The sequence below is a fragment of the Dromiciops gliroides genome, chromosome 3 (genome assembly GCF_019393635.1).
Source record: "Dromiciops gliroides isolate mDroGli1 chromosome 3, mDroGli1.pri, whole genome shotgun sequence".
Taxonomy (NCBI): Eukaryota; Metazoa; Chordata; class Mammalia; order Microbiotheria; family Microbiotheriidae; genus Dromiciops; species Dromiciops gliroides.
This window is the reverse complement of record NC_057863.1, coordinates 557,165,811-557,188,017: the sequence shown is the minus strand read 5'-3', so window position 1 is coordinate 557,188,017 and position 22,207 is coordinate 557,165,811. Positions and strand designations below refer to the sequence as shown.

The window sequence follows — 22,207 nt, the reverse complement described above, 5'->3', positions numbered from 1 at the left end:
TACAAGTATTTTTATCCCCATTTCATAGACAAAAACACTGAGGCTCAGGCTAAGTGAGCTGCCTGGGGTGGGGTCACACCAATAGTAAGTCAGAGTCAAAGCTCAAGCTTCTGATTTGAAGACAATAGCTCATTTCCTTAGAGCTCTTTTGAATATACTGTGATGTCTCTAAATAGTTATTTGAGTTTAAAGTCTTCTAAGATAAATGTGTCAAGCTTACTACCTACAAAACTCCCAAGTGCAGCGTGAACTAGATTATAATGAAATTGTGGGGGCAGCTAGGTGGTGCAGTGGATAGAGCACCGGCCTTGGATTCAGGAGGACCTGAGTTCAAATCTGACCTCAGACACTTGACACTAGCTGTGTGACCTTGGGCAAGTCACTTAACCTCATTGCCCTCCCCCCCCAAAAGAAGAAGAAATTGTAAAATGTTTTTTTTTTAATAATATGTTTTAATTTCTTTTTTGTGTTGTTTTTGTGGGGCAAAGAGGGTTAAGTGACTTGCCCAGGGTCACACAGCTAGTAAGTGTCAAGTGTCTGAGGCCAGATTTGAACTCAGGTCCTCCTGAATCCAAGGCCAGTGCTTTATCCACTTCGCCCCCTAGCTGCCCCTAAAATGTTTAACAAAATAAACAAATATATCATATAACCTAGATAATGTTAATTTGTGGTTTTCTGAATCAATATTTGGCCACAGGGATCCGTTTCTATTTGAGTTTGACACCATTGTTCTGAGGTCCCATCTGGCTCTCCCATTCCTTATTCGAACATCGAGTGTTAAAAGGTCCCTTCTAGTTGCAACATTCTGTGACTTGGCCAAGGTCATACACAAGTCAAGTTGGAACTTGAACCAAACTCTTGGTTTCTAGTCTTGTATTATTTCCATCAACCAAAACCACTTCATGAAAGAGGCCTCTCATTCTTTTTATAATAGGCTTTCTCCAGGACCCCAGATGATTTTCTAACTCAAGGGAGGAGAGAGGGAGAGAGAAAGAAATAATCTGGCCAATTTCTCTTCCATAATAAGCAGATGCTCCAAAGGAGAAATATTTAATGAAGTATGCTGAAGTTGCTTTGTTGTTTCCCCTCAGGCTGAGAAGGTGGCCTCTCTTGGTGGGGTTATAACAACATCTGGACCTTGGCAAAGTTGTCTGTAATCATTCCAAGGAGTCCTCAGAATCCATTCAGAATGATCTCCAAGATTTTGCCCCCTAGAATTGGTTCCCACACAGCAGGCTTTGCCTTTAGCCCCCATTCCCCCTGCTAACTTGGCCTGTCCTCAGTGTCACTTTCTATTGACAGACCATCATTGTGAGTATGTTGTTTCTACCTTCCCAATCCCTTACCTACCCTATACTCTGCCAAGTAGCCTTTTGCCTTTAAGGAGAACAAAGCCTCTGTTTCACTCCATGTTTAGTCTTCTTTTCTTTTCTTTTTTAAATTAGATTTTATTTTCAGATTGGCATTTGCTCCCTCCCACTTCTCCTCACCTCCTTCCCCAACTGAGAAGGAAAGAAAAACAAAATCCCTGTTACAAATAAGGATAGTAAAGAAAAAAAAAATTCCCACATTGGCTGTGTCCCAAAAAATATGGCCTTGATCTATAGTCTGAGTCTATCACTTCTCTCAGGTGGCAGAGAGAATGTTTCACCATCGGTCCTCTGCAATTGTCATCCTTAGCTTCTGATAAAGTATATGACCAGGGGCTCAAAATTGTGTCATGCGAAGATTGACTAGAAGAACTGGGCATTTTTTAGCTTGGGGGTGGGGTGGGAAACTTAATGGGAACATGACAGAGGTCTTCAGATATCTAAAAAGCTGCCATGTAAGGAGATTTATATTGAGCTTTAAGATTTACAAGGTACTTTGCATAGGCTGCCTCATTTGATCCTCACAGCTGCCCTGTGAGTTTGGTGCTATTATTATCCCCATTCTACAGATGAGCAAACTGAGACTGAGAGAGGGTAAGGGATTTCCTGACATCACATAGCTAGTTAAGTATCTGGGGCATGATTTGAATTTAAGTCTTCCTGACTCCAAGTCCTACACTATCATCTGTGCCATCTAGTTATAATAGTAGGGAATAGACACTCTGTTTGGTTCCGAAGGATAGATTTGGGACTGAAGGATGGAAGCTAAAGGAAGATAGATATTGACGCCACATAAGGGAGAACTTTCTGACAATTAGAGCTATCCCCATATGGAATATGCTTCCTCAGAGGGTAATGAGCTCTCCATTTCTGGGGGTGTACAAGCAGGGGCTTGGTGACAGGAGTGTTGGAGCCAGCTTCATTTGGGGCTTGATTTATTATTTTATTACAGTCAAGGAAAATGAGGTTTGGAGATGTTAAATCATTTTTATCATTTAAACCATGGAATGCTGATAAAAAACAACTTAACCTCTTCAAACCTTATTTTTTAAAAAAAATCACTTAAACAGTGGAATAGAGCAGCAAGGTGGTGCAGTGGATAGAGTGCCAAGCCTGGAGTCAGGAAGACTGAGTTCAAATCTGGCCTCTGTGTGACCTTGGCCAAGTGACTTAACCCTGTTTGCCTCAGTTTCCTCAGCTGTAAAATGAGCTGGAAAAGGAAATGGCAAACCACTCTAGTATCTTTGCCAAGAAAACCCCAAATGGGGTCATGAAGAGTTCTACACAACTAAAAATATGGCCAAAAATAATGGAATTGGAAGATTTAGAACTTGAATCCAGGCCTTCTAATTCTAAGTCCAGGGCTCTTCCACTCTACCTCATGGCCCAGATAAGAGAGGAAACATATAGCAACACTAGAATAGAGAATATGATGAATGACAGGCAAGAAGCAATTAAATTCAATAAGCATTTATTAAGCATGACTGGCTGTGTGCTAGGTGTAGGGCTGGGTGTTTGGGATTTGAGTAGAAGGAGGGACTCTGATCTGTGATTCCATATGTGTAAGGAACTTCTGGAGAGGAAACTTCTTCTCTCAACGAGGATAGGCATCTACTCTGAAACTTCTAGTGTTATAGAGAGTAGCCTGGGAACATGGAGAGTTTGGGTGATTGTCCAGGGTTAGACAGCCAGCATGTTTTAGAGGTAAGACTGAACACAAGTCCTCCCAATTCCAAGGTTGGCTCTATCTCACCGTGCCTTATTGCCTCTGGGCACTGGGGTTACAAAGAAAAATTGAGTCACTGCTTTGAAAGAGTTTACATTCTGCCAAAGCATTATGGGAAATTCAAGGACACTTCTTAACTATGGCCCAAAGTCCCCTTCCTGTGATTATCATCTCATTCCTCTCCTTCCAAAGTAAATCGCCTTTCCAGTGATCCTCTGTCTTATCTCACACACCAACAGAGTTTTTGTATTTTCCTTTGGACCTTGAACCTATGCCTCCTTCCCACTCCAAAAGAAAATAGAACTTATCATTTGAGGACCTGTGTTCTGACTGCCTGGAGGACTAAAGGTCACCAGTGACTGAACATATTTGTCACTCTCAGATCTGTGATGCGACCTAAAGAGGAAAGTCACGTTTTTCTTCAGATGAGTCAGGCCTGTGGTTACTGACGAGATGGGGACAGAGTAGATAAAGCCCTGTCATCCCATCTGACTGCGCTGCTTCCCACAATTCCTCCTCATCATTGCATTTCTTTGCCTTGCAGCTGTGTCAATGAGTATGGAAGATTATGATTTCCTGTTCAAAATTGTTTTAATTGGAAACGCTGGTGTGGGGAAGACGTGCCTGGTCCGACGTTTTACTCAGGTAAGGTGCTCTTGTTGGGGACACAGGGAGTTGTCCTGAGATGGAGTAAACTGGGGAGGGATGGAGTATTAGTTTTAGTCATAGGTAAGGACAGCTGATGGGGTGGGGAACTAGTTCCAAAATTCCAGCATTGGGGCCATACTTCTAATGCAGTCTTTCCAAATATAGCAGATTTATCTACTGACCAGTCGTTCTCAGACTTTTCCAATATTGACAAAGCAAAGAAAAAAAACTCCATGGGCTACCTATCTATTCAGACCCATTTGTTACTTCTTAGAATGAATGAGAAAAACAGTTTTGTTTTTAATGACACATCCATGTGGGACTTTATTTAAAAAACAAAACAAAACAAACATTTGTTCATAAATGGGAGACTTGAATTGAATGATGGATCCAAAAACTGTTTGGAAGACCAGAGCTGTAATGATGTTGGGGCTGCCTCAGTTTTGTTAAGGATGACAACATTTAGAGGGCACAACATTTAACATTTGCTGACTTAGTACTACAGAAGCACCTAGTCACAAACTAGGAGTTTAACACCTAGTTATCAAGAATAATTAGCTAAAATAGGAAGTGACCAGACCATGCTGTGGGAATAACAAGTCATCTGTGAGCTTCTGTAGTGGCACATTCCCATCTGATCAAATGAATTTGTCTTCATCACTTCTTGTATTATTTTCATATCTCGAATTACAAAGTGAATTTGATGGCATATGTCATGTTCTTTGCCCTCCTGTCAGAACTGCTAGTTCCAACTGTGTTGAACACTAAACTCAGAGGAAGAACTAGATTTAGAGTCTGGAAGATCCAGGTTCAAATCCCACTTCAGACGCAAGTGGGTGACCCTGGGCAAAGCACTTAACCTTTGTGCCTCAGTTACCTCATCTGTAAAATGAAGAAGCTGGACATCCTGATGGTCTTTGAGGTTCCTTCCAACATCTGCATCTAAATATATAAATATATATGTTAATATCCAAGTGATGATCCAGTACTAAGCATAGATACATACATACATATACAAAGTGTCCTGTGAACTATTTAAAATCTAAATGGAAATACATATACATATATGTACTCACATACATATTTGTGTATACATGCATATGTAGAAATACATTTGAATTTGAGTTGGATATTATTTGGATAATATTGGGAACCATATCTGTATATCTATTTCTATGTGTGTATATATATATATATGTATACCTATGTGTATATATACCTATGTGTATGTATACCTGTGTGTATATATGTATATACACATATATATTTATATATTTTTCTCTAGAATTATATGGCTGAAATAAAAACCCAGAAATACTCTCTGGACCAAACCTGAACTGAAATGGCATGTTATTTGGCTTTCATACCTATCTGTCATAAGCATACTCTACTAAAAAGACCAGTCCCTAGATCATTTAAAGAAGCCTTATACTGGAGGGCTTTGACAACCATTGCTTATTGGTATAAAATCTGTTTTGTTTATAAGAAAGGAGGCTTCTAAATTTGACTGTGTTTCTGAGTTTCTCCCAGCTTTTTAGTTTACATTTATATTATGCTTGGGAAATTAATATACACTATTTCATTTGATTCTCACAGCCCCCATGTGAGATTTAAGTGTGATAAGCATCATAATTTCATTTTGCAGATAAAGAAACAGACTTAATGAGGTGACTTGGCCAAGGTCCCATAGCTAGTTAGTGATTTGGATCCAGGTGATCTGACTTGCAGTGTAATATGTTTCTCATTGCACCATGCTTTCTCTGTGAGGAAAATCAAAAGATGGTTCTGCTGATATAAGTCCATATGCTCTGCCTTTATGAGAGGTGCTTTGGGAAAAGATCAAGCCTGGCTTTTAAACTGGGGCAAAGGAAAATTCATGTGGCAGATTGGGTAACATAGCCAGGAGGTAACCTTGGAACGGGATTAGGTGGGGGAGTCATTGGAAAAATGTTATCGTTTCCCCCAATTGGAAACTGAATGCTAGATTCTTCCTTCCCCTTCTTTTGTCTCTTGGTGTGTGAGGTCATAAAAGTAAGCAGTGAACAGCAGGCACCTGAGCCTAGTCAGTCCCAGAATTCCACTGGAAACTTGACTGAAACAAGAAATGGTTTCAGTTCATGGGAACCTGAGCAATCTGCTCTGCTGCTCAAAGGTGAACAAAACTACAAAAAGATAGCACAGAGGTGGTTAGTGGAGGGTTCCTAAGTGAAGATTGCAATCCAAAAATGAAAAGCAGATTATGTGGAAAGCAGTGTGTTAGGTGAAGGGAAGGGAAGGGAAGGGAAGAGAAGGGAAGGAATTGAAAGGAAAGGGAAAAGGAAGAAAAGGGAAGGGAAAGGGAATAAAAGATAGGAAGGGAAAGGAAAGGGGAAAGGGAAAGGTAAAGGGAAAGGGAAGAAAAGGGAAAGGAAAGGAATATTCTCTGCTCAAAAATTGTTTACATTCTGTTGGAGTAAATTCGATTTTTAGTGTTGAAAAGGATGTTAGCCCTCACCTTGTCCATTTTGTAGAAGAAACTGAAGCCCAGAGAAAGCTAGTCAGAGAATATTCCTTTCCTTTCCCTTTTCTAAGATGAAATGGTGTGTTGGTGCAACAGAACCTGAGCTGAAATTCAGGTCTTTTGGCTCCAGTAAATTAGAATGTTGTGACTAATTCTCTCTCAGCCTTTGTAATTCTATAGGACTCACAACCATATCTTTAAAAGTCTCAATTATATAATAAAAATTTTGAAGTAGCTTCCATTTCCATGATTCGTTTTGCATTTCTTTCTCCCACCCTATGTCTATTCTATTCTTTTCTGGTTTTTTGTTCACTCTTAAATCCAAAAAAAAAAAAAAATTTTAAAAAAGGCATTTTGCTTCAGTACTTTTTGCTCACTAGAAAGTTTGAACAAATTTGATTCAGCTGTTTTTTAGTTCTGTGAATTTGGAAAAAAGACAAGTAAGAACATTGAGAAGTTAAAAATTTTTTTTTGGCATTTGTTAAGTTACAAAACAGCTGGGGCTATAAACTTGAAGCTTGGCAGGCCTTTGATTCAGTTGAGCCAAATGAGAATGAAATTATTTCAATATTTGTGTGTAAAGTTATGAGTGTTTACATTTACATATTTTGCAGACATGCAGGGGAACATTTTCTGTTGGTTTCAGGCTCTGTCTGCGAGGGGCAAACTTTAATTAAAGAGCTCTCTTGTTAGGGACAAGTTTAACTAAGGATGACCCAGTTACAGCTGCCAGTTAAAGAGTCCCTAACATAGTTCATATTGGTTTTATTCGTAGAAATATAGGAATGCTCGGGGGTGGGGTGGTTGTAGGGCTATTTACTGTGATTTTTTTTTTTTACTATTTTTAATTCATTTTCCCAGCTTTAGATTAATTAATTGTGCTGTGCCAGGTTTGAAGAACACCAAGCCCTCCATTTACAATGAGAATGGGCTTCCTCATTAAGCATCAAGTCCCTGGTTGGAGGTACTTCTAGAGGGGCTGGATAGCCATCCGGTCAGGGATGATGTGGAGGGGGATTCATGCTTCACACAAATAGGGGAATGGGCTAGATCAGTGGTTTCAAACTCAGTAGAAACAAGGCCACTAAACCACATACGAAGTTCCATGATGGCTATATTGTATTTCTATTTATTTTGTTAAATATTTCCAAATACATTTTAATCTGGTTGGGAGAAGTCCAGTGGGTAGCAATGGGCTATGTGTTTGATACCTCTAGAGTAGATGACTGTTAAGATTCCTTCAAAATCTGAGATTCTACAAGATGAAACTCCCTTTGTTTCAAAATTCTTGTCATTTTATATGATAGATATAGCGTTAGAAAGTAGCACAGGGACCATCTAGTCTAATTCTTCATTTTACAAATGAGGAAACAGGGGCAGCTAGATGGCGCAGTGGTTAAAGCACCGGCCCTGAATTCAGGAGTACCTGAGTTCAAATCCAGCCTCAGATACTTGACACTTACTAGCTGTGTGACCCTGGGCAAGTCACTTAACCCCCACTGCCTGAAAAAAACAAACAAAACAAAACAAAACAAAACAAAAAAACAAATGAGGAAACAGAGGCCCAGTTAAATGGTTTACTCAAGATCACACGAATTCACATCAGAACTAGGGTTTGAAACTTGGTCCTCTGATTCCAGAGTTAGCATCCTTTTCACTCTACCAGTTAGCCTGTTAAATATTTAGGTATAAAAGGGACTAAAATTCCTATCCTCTCCCCTTTCTTCTATCCAGTCTTCTTCCCACCACCCCCCTCTCTAGATACATACCCCTAACTGGCCTATCAAAAAGTTGCACTTATGACCTTGGACTTAATCATATCTTGCTGGGGTCAATTGCAAAGAAAAAAATGGGAGATTCATAGGATCAAAGCTTTGGAAATTGTTGAATCCAATCCTTGCCTCTCTCCCCAATTTGGCTGATGAGGAGCCTGGAGTCCAAAGAGGTTGGGGGACTGGTCTAAGGTCACACAGGGAGCAAGAGGGTCAGAATTCAAGCCTGCCTTTAAATTCTGCAATCTTGTTTCTCCACTACTGAGCCAGACCAAGTTTTGCATTTGATATTAATCATTTAATTTTGTACCCATGTTGGTCCTCCCCCCCCATTGTAAGTACCTTGAGGGCAGGGGCCATTGAATTTTGTGATTGTATCTTCAGTGCTTTGTTCCCTGCCGTAGAACACTTAATGCTCGTTGAATTGAAAAATAAAAAAAGAAGGGGCCCTAAAACCCCGCTCATTTTCAGATAGTAGTTTAGGGCTTACAAAGTATTTTCCTTACAATGATTGTGTTTAGGTACCTACCTCACCTTACAGGGTTGTTGTGAGGAAAACGCTTTGTCACTGGTCAAGTGCTATTTAGATGTGAGCTATTATTACTGTTCTCATTTCTGCAGGTAGTAAAAACGGGATCGTTAGCGCCATTCTTGAGGTGAAGAAGTTGAGATAGAAAAGTGAAATGAACTGCCCCAGGTCACATGGTTAGTGTTACTGTGACTGGTCATATGGCTCCTTGCTCCCAGGCCTGCACTCTTTTAATTACCCCAAGATGCCTCCATGAAACATTTTCCCCATTCTTCCTCCACCTCCAATTTCCCATTCAAAGGAATAAGGTCATCCTCCAAAGGATGGGTCCCCTCCAAAGCTCATCACGGTGTGGAGGGGTCCCATGAGTTCTCAAAGGTTATGCCACTGGAGCCTCAGCTCTGGCTGGTCATGTGGGATAAAGAAGTTTGAGAATGATCCCAGCAGCAGAATGCATCTGCTTTACCTGGACCGACCTATCCTCAAAGGAGAGGCTCCTCACCATGCTGCTTGGCAGTGCATTCTTTCTTTGGCTATGGCAACCCATGGAACAAAAGAACAGTACACAATTGTCCTGGGTGAGCCCCTTCCCTTTTTGCAGTGACTCTGGCAGAGTGGCAAAAAATGGGGTGGTAACACATGATGGGCTGGTATGGACGGGTTTGGACCTACATCATTGAAAAGGGCATCCACATAGATGGGAACAAAAGTGTTGTTTTATGATCAGGTGCTTAGCAGGTATTTTTGGTTTTTGTTTGAGCCAGCTGAAGTTTGGGGGAAGAAAGAGGATGCTAATAGTCAGGGGAGCTGGACCTTTCCTGAATGCCTCAACTTGAGTACAGTGAGTGGTGATGATGGCGCATGTTTCTTGGAACTTGGTTATCATTTTTGTTCTGATAGGAATCTGTGAGGAGTTATTCCCTCAGCTTAACCCCTTGTCCCTTTTTGCCTCCTACTTCTTCCCTCTCTAGTGATCCCTTTGATGATAGTTATAATTTTTAAAAAGTCAAGTTTCATTCATTCATTCAGACATTTATTAGGTACCAGCTGGATGCCGAATACTGTGCTAGAGAGAGATCAAGTTTAGATATGACAGTCCCTGCCTTCTCTGAATTTATTGTCTTCTAGGAGAATATGACATACAGAAATGCAATGCAATTAAAATATCAACGCAAGTACATTATATATATAATAAAATAGCATGTGAGGGAGTTGTCAGGAAAAGATAGAAAAGATAGCATGAACTATCATCCCAGGGATTGTATTTCATGCTATCTTATCTAGACTTCTTTATTTTCATTTTTAGACTTTCATGGTCTTGTCTCAATAGCAATCCTCTCTTGCCTTTTCTATGTTCAGTCCCACCTCCTCTCTTTCTCAAACTGTCTCTTTTTCATTTTGATGGCTTTTTAATTGCTTAGTCTTTCTCCCCTTTACTCAGAATGAGTAGATATTTTAGGGTCAGGGTCAAGATGAGGCAACCCTCATAGAAGCAGGAGTGTCTCTCCACAGAAGAAAATCTGACAAGCATTTATTAAGCACTGTGTGCCAGATAGTGGGCTGAGCCCTGGGGACACAAAGACAAACATTCAACAGTCCTGGTCCTCAAATTAAATTTGAGGGCAAAGAGAACTAGCACCTGGGGGGGATCAAGAGAAGCCTCATGAAGGAGGGAGCACTTGAGCTGAACCCTAGGGATTCTGTGATGCCAAGTTGAGAAAGGCAAGTATCAGGCATGGAGATGTAGGCAGGGTATAGAGTGTCGTGTATGAGAAACAGCAGATAGGCTAGTCCGGCTGAATTGGAGGGTCGGTGAAGGAGAGTCCGGTGCAGTGAGGATGGACGGGCAGACTGGAATCAGACTAGGAAGGGCTTTCTTTACATTTCAAACAAAAGAGTTTTGGTTTTGAGCAGGGGGAGTGACTGGGTTGGACCTGGCTTGTAAGAATATCAGCATATCAGCTAAGTTCAGACGAAGGATCCACCTGTCTGTTATGGTTCCATTTGACTGCAGAGTTTGTTTAATTCCACTGTTTTCTTTTCAGGGTCTTTTCCCACCAGGTCAAGGAGCCACAATTGGGGTTGACTTTATGATTAAAACAGTGGAGATTAATGGCGAGAAAGTCAAGGTAAGTTTCTAGAATTGTAATGAGACACTCTTTGTGTTGTTTGTGAGGTTAGGGGAAGAGTGAACTTTGTTGTTATTGTTGTCGATGATGATGATTAAAAACGCTAGTGTTTATATAGTGCCTATTATGAGCCAGGCACTATGCAAAATGCAGATTTTGACTGAATATTTGGAAAACTTGCTAACAATTAGAGTTATTAAAAAAAATGAAATAAGTTGCCTTTTCCCACCATCAGAGGGGTCTAATCAGAATACAGATAACCACTGCTTGAGCTAGACTGTTGAGGACATTTATTCATACTTTGCATGAGCCTTTTCCAGCTTTCCAATTCATGATTCTAGGTGAGTCAATATGGATGACAATTTTTGCAGTATGGGAAAGGATGATTTTGCATATTAGAATGAGGGTGGTTATGAAATAGCTCAGCATTTCCCGTCTACATGACAACTGTCATTTAATGGAAAGACTGCTGGATTTAGAGCTAAATTGGTTTTGAACCCCAATTCTGTGACATAGGAGCTAAGTAGCTTTGGGAAGAATACTTCCCTGCTATGGTTTTTAGCCTCTTCATTTGTCAAATGAGAAGAATGGACTGCATGGTCTTTAAAGTCCCTTTTAGCCCTAAAGCAGAATAGTCCTATTTCAGAAGTAAAAACACACAATTTAGTAATTCCTAGATTCAGTCTACTCAACAGTACTGTCTCCTATGAACTTTATAAAAAGAGCCCACTGAAGATTATGTAGTATTAATAACTGCAGGCCATAGATAGATCTTTTTTCTTCCTGTCCCTCTATACCCTGCTCCTAACTATGAATTATTCTTTGCATGTTGTTTGACTTCAAAACAATATCTTTCTGGGACAGTTAGGTGGTGCAGTGGATAGAGCACCGGCCCTGGATTCAGGAGGACCTGAGTTCAAATGTGGCCTCAGACACTTGACACTAGCTGTATGACCCTGGGCAAGTCATTTAACCCTCACTGCCCTTCAAAAACAACAACAACCCCCCCCCCCAATATCTTTCCTATCAGCTTTTAGAAACCTACAGGGCTGACCTTTTAAGTAAACTGAGTCATTTAGTAGTATTGATAATACTTACTTAAAAATCCCTGCTGTGTTATAGTACCAGAAATTCCATCATTATAGAATCATTCCTCTGATGATGCCCTTTGCCCCACTTCACAGAGGTCTTAAAATGAGGGTGGTTAGATTTTACAGTGAAGTTTGAGTCCCTTAAAGGAAAAGCATTAGTAATAAAAATAGCAACTCCAAGGTTCCAACTGAAGACAATTTAAGCGTTATGGTATTGATTTAAGATTTAAGCACTAAACACTTTGGATTTCTATGACAAAATCCTTCCTTCACATTAGGTACTTTAGAAACATTGTTTTGAGAGACACAGAGAGAAAACTCAGAGACAGAAAGGGAGGGAGGGAAGGACAAAGACAGAGAGAGACAGAGACACAGAGAGAGAGATAGAAAGAGTTAATTTTAAAATTATTGGTTTTCTGAGTTGGGGACGGAAACAGTGAATGGGCAGGCCCCCTTGGAAGGCGTTCCTGGGAGCCCCTGCAGTCAGCAGGCTCCAGTCCTGAAATTGGTCCCTCATTGCAATGAAATCCATACCAAATACAATAATGAATGGTGTGCTAAGTATACTGGAAAACAAAAGCAGGATGTGAAAGCCATGTGAATGCCAAATAGAAAATTCAAAAGCTCAGCATTCTGGGGTGACAGTGAGGGGGGAGGAGGGAGGAAGAGAATCTGGTAGAGGAAGGCCTTTGCAAGTCTGATGCTTGCAGAAGAGGGGAAGGGATTGCCTACCCAGGAAACCTTAGTAATAGGCTCTTAAAAAGAAAGAAGTTGAATACGAAGGATTTCTTTGTACATATGCTTTCTTTCGTTCCATATTTTACCTCTCCTTAGCAACCTTTGAAAATAAGAGAAGCTTGATTAGAGGATGTCTATGGTCCTCATTTGAAAATTTTTTTTGTTGTTGAGGTGGTCCCTTAATAGTCATAAGGTCTGACATTTACGTGGTGTTTTAAAGTTTGTCAAGTGCTTTGTATATTTTGTCTCATTTGAACCTCACAACCAACCCCATGCAATGTAGGTACTATGGGTATTGTGGTCCTCATTTTACAGATAAGGAGAGTAAAACTCAGAGGTTAAATAACTTCTAGGGTCACTGTAACAGCTACTTCCTATAAAAATAAATGAATGAATTCATACATGTGGCTATGCACCATTTATCCACTTTCTTTTGAGGACACCAACAATACTTATATTAATGTGTCATATTAGAGGTCCTGGGTTTATATCCATGTTCTGCTATTTATTACCTGGGTGACCTTGGAAAAGTCATATAACCTCTGGGCCTTAACTCTTTAATCATAAAATGAAGGGGTTAGACTAGATTAGGCATCCTTAACCTGTGGACCCCAGATATTAAGAGGTCCATGGATTTTAAGGGTCTCTAAACTTGGATGAGAAAATGATTATTTTTATTTCAGTACAAATGGTTTACTCCGAAATCCTATTGTCTTGACACAATGCATTTTAAAACATTTTTCAGAGAAGGGGTCCATTGGGCTTCACCAGAATACCAAAGGGGTCCATGACACAAAACAAGTTAAGAATTCTTGCTCTAGATGCTCTCTTCTAATTCTGAATCCACGGTCTATAATTATAATACTATAATTGGAGAAATAATTTATTTGGCATATTGCTGAGACATTTGAGTGTAATATAAATTCCTTGAAGGCAAGGGCCATTTGCAGGTAAAAAAAGGGAATAAGCATTTACATAGCACCTACTATGTGCTGGGCAGCTAGGTGGCACAGTGGGCCAGGCTTGAAGAAGACTCATCTTCATGAGTTCAAATCCCTCCTCAGATACTTATTAGTTGTGTGACCCTGAGCAAATCACTTCACCCTGTTTGCCTCTCAGTTCCTCATCTATAAAATGAGCTGAAGAAGGAAATGGCAAACCACTCCAATATCTTTGCCAAGAAAACCCCAAATTGGTTCACAAAGAGTTGGACATGACTGAAGTGACTCAACAACAATAACACAACTATGTGCCATCACTGTGCTAAGCACTTTTATAATTATTATCTCATTTGATCTGCACAACAACTCTGGGAAGTAGGTGCTATTATTTTCCCCTTTTTACAGTTGAGGAAACAGAGACAAACAGAGGATAGGTTACATAGCTAGTAAATATCTGAGGCCAGATTTGAATTCTTCCTCACTCCAGGTGCCACCTAACTGCCTCTTTGTCTTTTTATTCTCACTGCCTACCAAAGTATCTTACCCACAGTAGGTGCTTAACAAGGTGTGCTTTTTGGATTAGAGAAGGATATGGTAGCACTTGAGTTACTATAGTAACAGTTAAATGGATTGAATTATTATAATTGTCACTTTTTGCCTGTCTTTGTATCCTCAGTGCTTAGCACAGTGGGTGGTACAACATTTAATAGATGTTGATGTATTAATTAGTTCATAAATAGCATTCATTTGGGCATAAATCAAAGGACTTATCATTAAAAGCAGTTCTAAGCTATTAGCACATCAATTTCAGAGCCTGTGGAGAAAAAAATTAAGGGAACTTTGTTGATTCAATAAATATTTATTAAGCACCCAGAATGTGCAAGACACTGTACTAGGATCTGGAGATATATAAAGACAAAACAAAATAAAAAACAAATTCCCAAACTGAAGTGATGTCTGCCCTCAAGGAGCTTATGTTCTATTTGGGTTGGTTGTAAAATTTTTTGGTCATTTTTGGCAATTTGCCAGATGTTAAGTGAAATCTCAGGAATGTTTGGATTTGTATGTCTTTTATTGCTAAGGATTTGTAGCATTTAGGTGAGTAGCCTCAAGTATTTCCATTCTTACATATGAAAAAACTGAGCTGGGGGCAGCTAGGTGGCACAGTGGATAAAATACCAGCCTTGGATTCAGGAGGACCTGAGTTCAAATTCTGACTCAGACACTTGACACTTACTAGCTGTGTGACCCTGGGCAAGTCACTTAACCCTCATTGCTCCGCAACTCCCTCCCCACAAAAAACCCCACAAAACAAAACAAAAAGAATAAGAAAAAACTGAGTTACAGAGACATTAAATGCCTGGTCTGAGGTCATATAGCTTGTAAGCAGCTGAGGTGGGACTGAGGCTCAGGGTCTTCTGAATAACAATAGTGTTCTTTCTGATATAGCTTTGAAGACTGAATGGTAGTTCAGTTGTAACTTAGCCTAATATGGGATCAGAAGGCCCAAGTTTGAAGCCTCACTACCACTTTCTACCTGAATGTCCTTGAGCTAGTCACTTTACCTTTCTGAGGCTGTTTTCTTATCTGCAGAATGAGGCATTAGGGCTAGACGATGTACAAGGTCCCTTCCATCTCTAAATCTACAATAATGTTGCCTGGAATATGCCAGAGACTCCAGGAAGAACCATTTCCTCTGGAAGAACACCAAGTCTCTATTATACTTTTTGTGGGTATTCCAAGAAGAACTGAGAACATAGAAGTTAAGACATTTCTTGTCTCTTTGATATTATAATCATGAATCATCTGATCCAGGTCCATGACTTTAAGCAATACAAGTATTATTACTTTCTACAGAGGCTTAGAGAACTCCACTGAATGACTTGACCAAGGCTACATAGAGTTAGTGGAAACATGAACTGTTTTTTCATTTTTCAGACCCCAGGCTGGAAAAGGAATCAGCAAACCTATTTTCTAAAACAGCTTGATTTCTCTTGGCCTCCATCATAGAGTTCTTGGGGTGAAAATCTTTTCTGTGTCTCCTGTTGCCATTGGCCCTTGTCTAGTCATAGGGCAATCTTGATTCCCTCACTACCCATATTTGCCTGACCTTACCTTTCTTCCTCTTAATAACTCATATCTTTAACATCTTAAAATTTACAAAGGGCTTTCCCCACAACAACCTTGTGAGATAGGCATTCCAAGTGATATTATTCCCATTCTACAGATGGTTTGTCCAAGGGCATGTAGCTAAGGTTGGAGTGGGATTTGATGCCAGGTCTCCTGGCTCCAAGTCCATTCTTTAGGATATTATACTGCCTTTCTGGTGTACCCAAGAAAGATGTTGGGATTAAAAATAAAAAAGACTTTACAGTTGGCTAAAGGGATAAAGGTTAAAAAGCAAGAGAAAACAAAGGCTTTGGCATACAGAGTATATCAGAGCATAGTCATTTTATCCTGGGAGAGCCCTAAGTAAGCCCTAAAAATCATAACAAGTTCTTGGGTTAAGTGGTTCTGTTCGCAGGAGTACTGGTCTGATGCATGATCAGTGGAGATCAGTGAAGTCTTGGATCCTAACAAGTGTAGTAAGTGACCCTCTGAGAGACTGCCAGTGATTGAATGAAACCAGGCTTATGGCAGGTTTAAGCAGCTCATCAACTAAGAGTACAGATCATTGCAGGCCTTAAACCATCAGATTGAAACAACTATGTTTTACTTTGGCCCCCAAATTTCTGATGACCAAGGGCATGTCATAGTTGTTTCTATGTTGTCTCTCCCATTAGACTGTGAGACCCAGAAAACAAGGGAAAATCAAACCTGACTATTTTGACTTACGATACTTTAAAGATTCCTGGTGTCTTTAGTATGGGTGGTCACTCTCAATTTCTTATCTAGAAAATGAGGTATTGTGACTAGCTCATCTTTGAGGTGCCTTTTAGTTCGAAATCCATGATCTTATGATGTTTCGTGCTGTATGCTCCTTTGATTCAACAAACAATTATTAAGTGCCAACTGATCGCAGAGTAATATATTATCCACTCAGGGAGATACTAAATGTAGAACAGACATGATTAGACATGGTCCCTGTCCTCTGGGAATTTACAGTATAGTAAGGGAATAAGACGCATACACAGTAATACACAATATTTTATGAATTTGCTGTAGTATATATGAGTTTCCATTTTCCCCCATTATCATGGGATTGTCTAGACAAAATTCCATTGAGATATTTACTGTGGCTTTAGTGAAAACTTTAATCCTAGAAGCAACTAAAGAAGTAACATTCCTTTTGTCTTTGTTCATTGTCATACAGCTGGTAAATGTTAAGGAAATCTTTATCAAGTCATTTGCCAAATCTCACCAAACAAGGTCTGTTACATACATCCTCTTTTCTCCCCTCACAGAGACAGCAGCCTAGATCAAGCCCTCCTAACCACCTGCCTAGACTATTGTGGTAGCCTAGCCCTCCAATTGGTTTCCCTGCCTCAAGTCTCTCTCTCTCTCCTCCAATCCATACTCCACACAACTGCCAATGTGACTTTTCTGAAAGTGACCACGTCACACTGATGTCCCTCCTCTCCTCCCCTAATTCTCTTGTATATGTTTTGTATCAACATATATTTGTACACCTCCCCTTGCTAAATTGTAAACTCCCAGAGGTCAGGAACTGTTTCACATTTTGTCTTTGTACAGTGATTCTTGTGGGTTGCTTGATCTTATAGGTTGTTCCTGTAGTCATCAGCAAAGGAAATATGTTAATAACTGCCTTTAAATGGAGAATTGGAAAGTGTTGTAGGCTTTCTGTTTTGCTTCTCCAATTGCTGATTGAAATGCTAAAAGTCACATGAAAGAGCATGGCCCTTTAGCTTCCAAGGGAATAAGCTGGAATGTCTGACTCTTCTGTGCCTTGAATTTAAAAATCTTTGAGGACTAAAGCTGAAAAGGGATTAAAAAAAAAAAAAGCAAGCCCAGAAAAAAACCACACAACACAACAACAACAGCTAAAACCCCACAACTTAAAAGAAAAAAAAAGAATCTCCATCTCTCTTTTCACTCTCTGGTTCCCACCCTAAAACATTCATAAGAAATAAGAAATAAGACTATGGCAGCATTTGGTTGGAAGCCCTGATATTTCCAAAATGAAGGCATGGTAACCAATGCTTTCCTCCTTCTCTTATGTCTCCAAAGCTGCAGATCTGGGACACAGCAGGACAGGAACGATTCCGATCAATTACCCAGAGTTACTACCGCAGTGCCAATGCCTTGATTCTCACCTATGATATCACCTGTGAGGAATCCTTTCGCTGTCTTCCAGAATGGCTAAGAGAAATAGAGCAGTATGCCAGCAACAAGGTCATCACTGTGTTAGTGGGTAAGTGAGGCTCAAAAATAACTCACAATAATAAAAAGAGCTCATATTCACATCGGATGTTATGGTTTATAAGGCACCATATATGTGAGAGTTTATATAACCTATGCTATCTTCCTATTTGCATTGTTTTATATACACAGCTGTCTCTATATAAATAAAATCTCATTTGAACCTTTCAACTCTGTAAGGTAGGAGCGAGTACAAGTGTTATTATTCCCATTTTACAGATGAAGAAACTTAAGTTTGGAGAGAGCATGTCCCTTGTTCACACATCTTGTAAGTGGTTGAGCCGGCAGCCAAACCCAAATTTCTTATTCTGAAACCAGTGTTACTGTCATAGCAAGACAACGACTTTGTCTTTGCTCTCAAAGAAGATACTGATCTTTGGGCATAGGAGATTCAGTCAATGCACTAACAAAACCATGCCTTGGCATGCATCTTAATAACAAAGCTAATAGTAGTTCCCATTACAGATCTCTTTAGAAGGGCTTTCCTCCCCCCAATCAGTCTGTGAGACAGAGATTGCGAATATCATCCTCATTTTACAGTTAAGAAAACTGAGGTCAAGAGAAGTGAAATAACTTGGCCCAAAGTTTATTCAGTCATTTTTCAGTCTCTCTAACTCTTTCTGACCCCATTTGGGGTTTTCTTGCTAAAGATACTGGAGTGATTTGCCATTTTCTTCTCCAGTTAATTTTACAGATGAGGAAACTGAGGTAAATAGGATTAAGTGACTTGCCCAGGGTCATATAGCTAGTGTCTGAGCCTAGATTTGACCTCAGGTCTCCCTGACTGCAGGCTTGGCCCTCTATCTGCAGTGTCACTTAGCTGCCCCTGCTCAAGGTTACACAGCTAATAACAGAGCCTGCCCTTATGTGCCTTTTCTCTCATTTACTGCCTTCATACTCCACAAAAATGCCTTCAAATTTCTATGAAATATAGACTGTGCTTCTAAGTAGCTATGGAATATATATCTTGAGGTAACTTATGAGTTATTTCAGAAATTGGGATCAGGAAATATGGGTTCTAACCCAAGTCTGCTACTTATAACTTGTGTGACCTTGGGCAGGACTTTCACCTGTATGATCCCTAGGGCCGTTCTAGAAGTGAGCCTAGGAATCATGAATCTGACACATATTGATTCTGTGAATCCTTTTACCTCCAAACTTCAGTGTCCTCCTTTGTAAAATGGAGATAACATTATTCTAAGTACCTGCCTTATAGTGTTGTCCTGTGGAGAGGACATGGTGAATTTTAAAGTGATATCAAGTTGAGAAGGTAAGGTCAAGAACATATGGGGAAAGGGAGTATAGAACAGTGGTCATGCACACTTGACCCTTGACCTCAGTAGCTCTGGGATTTAGGCCAATAGAGATCAAGCATAGTACTAAAATGAAGTCCACCCCAGGGTTGTGACTGTGGTACAGGTAGCTTGATTGGTCATCTTTCTAACTTAAGTCTTTTCTTTTTTTGGGGGGGGGGGTGGTTTGCAAGGCAATGAGGGTTAAGTGACTTGCCCAGGATCACATAGCTAGTAAGTGTCAAGTGTCTGAGGCTGGATTTGAACTCAGGTCCTCCTGAATCCAGGGCTGGTGCTTTATCCACTGTGCCACCTAGCTGCCCCCTTAAGCCTTTTCTTTATACAATCCCTATGAAGATGAAAAAAATAGATCATATTTTCAGCTAACAATTTGTATGACCCGGGGCAAGACATTCTATACCAGAATCCTAAAGAAATGTGATTTGTTTTTGTTTTAAATCATTAAAACACTTAGAGCGGCTTCAGTTATTTTTCCTTCTTACATCTGATCTTGATCTTATACAATTCTAAATTATTGGAGAGGCCTGCTTGGGAAATTGCTGTGTTCATTGTTTTTGTTTTGTTTTTTGATATTTTAGAACACAGTCAGAACTGTATTCTGATATAAGAGGGTGTAGCTTCCTAAAGGGGGAGATGCACTAAGCAAAAATGAGATTTTCAGTGAAATACACCAAGACCATTTTGACTTCTAAATTTTTCCCTCAGAACTCTTCTTCTCTAGCAGCTGCGTAAAAGTGATAGTAGTTAATTTTCAGTAATAAAGGCCTGGCTGTTAAGAATGCTTGCTGCAGTATCATCAAGTAAGAAATACCAACCCAAATCTTGGAAATCCAGGCATCAGAATTACTGATGCTGTTACAGTATCAATCTGAATGTTGTGTTTTCCCTTAGTGGTTGACTGATTGACTTAGTGGTCCATGGTTCCAGATTGCAAGATTTACTCACTGTTATAAACCTCAATGGCACAGTTCATTTGCTCAACTGAAAAACTTGCAAATAATTAGATTATCTTTTTATAAGGAGAATCTGGAAACATTTTATTTAGGTCAATGTGGATAGAAGCTTGAAACACTTTACTGGGTAAAAGTGCAAGTCACAGTATATGGGAATATAAGGGTTGTATATCACAGAAAGACCTTTCAGAGGTTGTGAGTCAAAACACTGCTTTCTGGGATTTTATCCAACGACATTAAATGAAGATGTAGAGAGAGACTGGAGGGGCAAGAGCTAGTTAGTTCCATGTGAAAGACTGCATTAGGTGGCAGTGGCATTCTAAAATATAAATGGCAGTAAGAATAACTGTAAGCTTTTCTTTCCTCACCAATAGGAGCTGACTTCAAGGCCTGAATTCAATTGAGATATTTCTGAGCTTACTGCATCCCAAATGGTGACTCCTCTGGTTTTTTTTTCTCTCCTGTTAACAGGCAACAAGATTGATCTAGCTGAAAGGAGAGAGGTCTCCCAGCAAAGAGCTGAAGAATTTTCTGAGGCTCAGGACATGTATTACTTGGAAACCTCAGCCAAGGAGTCTGATAATGTGGAGAAACTATTCCTGGACTTGGCATGCCGACTGATCAGTGAGGCCAGGCAGAATACTCTTGTGAACAATGTGGCCTCCCCTTTACCAGGAGAAGGGAAAAGCATCAGCTATTTGACTTGTTGTAATTTCAACTAAAAGCTGGTACAAGGCAGAGAAGGAGAAAAGAATCCATGCCTGCTCTGATAGGCCAGGAGTTCCTGGGAGGTAGAGCAAAGATGGTGGTTCTTGCTCTTTGGACCTTCTGACTTCTCCGGGTTCCTGAGCTTAAAAAAGCATGGCAGGCCGAGGGCATTGTCCACAGGCCCACACTAGCAGAACATTCATATGGTTTGACCTTTTTGCAGGCTTGGGCTGGAGTGAGAGGAAGATTGCACTAGGAGCTCCCTGAGATGCTGAGCATGTGCTGTGATAGTTGCTTTTTGTTTTTAAAAAAGCAAAAAAAAAAAAAAAATAAATGACCCCCCCAAACCAGCCTTTATGGACTGAAAAGAGGGAAAACTTCCCTCCATCACCCCCCCAAAGGAGTGATCCTGCCCAACACTTGGTGAATGGGTAGGGTCTTCTCTGGGATCCTTTGAGCACCTCGATTTTCTAGCCTGCCAGCTAAATGAACACTGGGAAGGCCAAGTACAATATGTATGGTGGGTCTGCCACATCCTGAGGGATTTTCAGCACCAACTCCATAATGAGTTTGAAAAAGTATTACATCTCTTGTCCACATGCCCTTTCAAGAACTTTGGAATCGAGAAATTCAAAGGACCTTTGATCTACAACCAACAGTAACAATCATGGCTAACAAAGGATACAGGCCCTGTGACTCCTTTTGGTGCTAATGGTTCAGCTGACAATTCCTTAGACCAAACGTTTTACTACATTAGTATCCTCTGAATGTGTTATGTAGAAATAAATAGGGGAAGTATGATAAAAAGTGCTGTTTCTCAACGTTTCATTACCTCCTTTTCTAGATTAGAACTGAGTTGTTCAGAGGGAGCTATACTTCTCTTTTGATGTGTTGGAAAGGGGAACCATTTCTTCTTCCTTACTGTCTGCCATTTTGTCCTTACTTCTTCATTCCTCCCCCTTGCTCCCTAATCCCAACTCTATATAGAGGGAAAAAAAAAGTTCAGCAAATAGTTATATTGTTCTAAGGTAACAAATTAGCTCCAAGAAATTAAGAATAGTGTTAAATGTATAGAGCCGAGCCGACCAAAATACTGTGGTTACTGATGACAATGCAGGGTTCAAAGCAGAGCACAGTCTTGATGGCAGTCCACCAAGCCTTTGAAATATTAATGCCTATTGAGATAATTCTTGCCATAGCCACCAAGAACCAGATGTGATTTGTAGGTTTTTTTTTTAAAATATGTTATTAAGTGAGTGAGGCAATAGGTGAGACATATCCAGAACCATTTTATGTGTGTCTCAATCACCTTAGGAAACTCTAGCTCATAGAAGCAAGTTCAGTTATGATTTGGGCACCTCTTCCATGTGATAGAATAACTTTCTGACTCATCATCTTTCATGTTATTT

At 40.0% G+C, this 22,207-nt stretch overlaps 1 protein-coding gene across 4 annotated transcripts in view; it reads left to right on the top strand.

The window, feature by feature from the left end:
* RAB30 (RAB30, member RAS oncogene family) overlaps positions 1-21,605 on the top strand; it is a 125,768-nt gene extending 104,163 nt beyond the window's left edge. For all 4 annotated transcript variants that reach the window (XM_043996149.1, XM_043996150.1, XM_043996148.1 and 1 more), the window contains 4 exons: positions 3,641-3,741; positions 10,591-10,674; positions 17,633-17,816; positions 20,562-21,605. In XM_043996149.1, coding sequence (XP_043852084.1) covers positions 3,649-3,741; positions 10,591-10,674; positions 17,633-17,816; positions 20,562-20,812 — 612 coding nt within the window. In that variant the 5' untranslated portion in view covers positions 3,641-3,648 and the 3' untranslated portion in view covers positions 20,813-21,605. The remainder of the gene's footprint in view (positions 1-3,640; positions 3,742-10,590; positions 10,675-17,632; positions 17,817-20,561) is intronic.
* Positions 21,606-22,207: the final 602 nt, after the last annotated feature.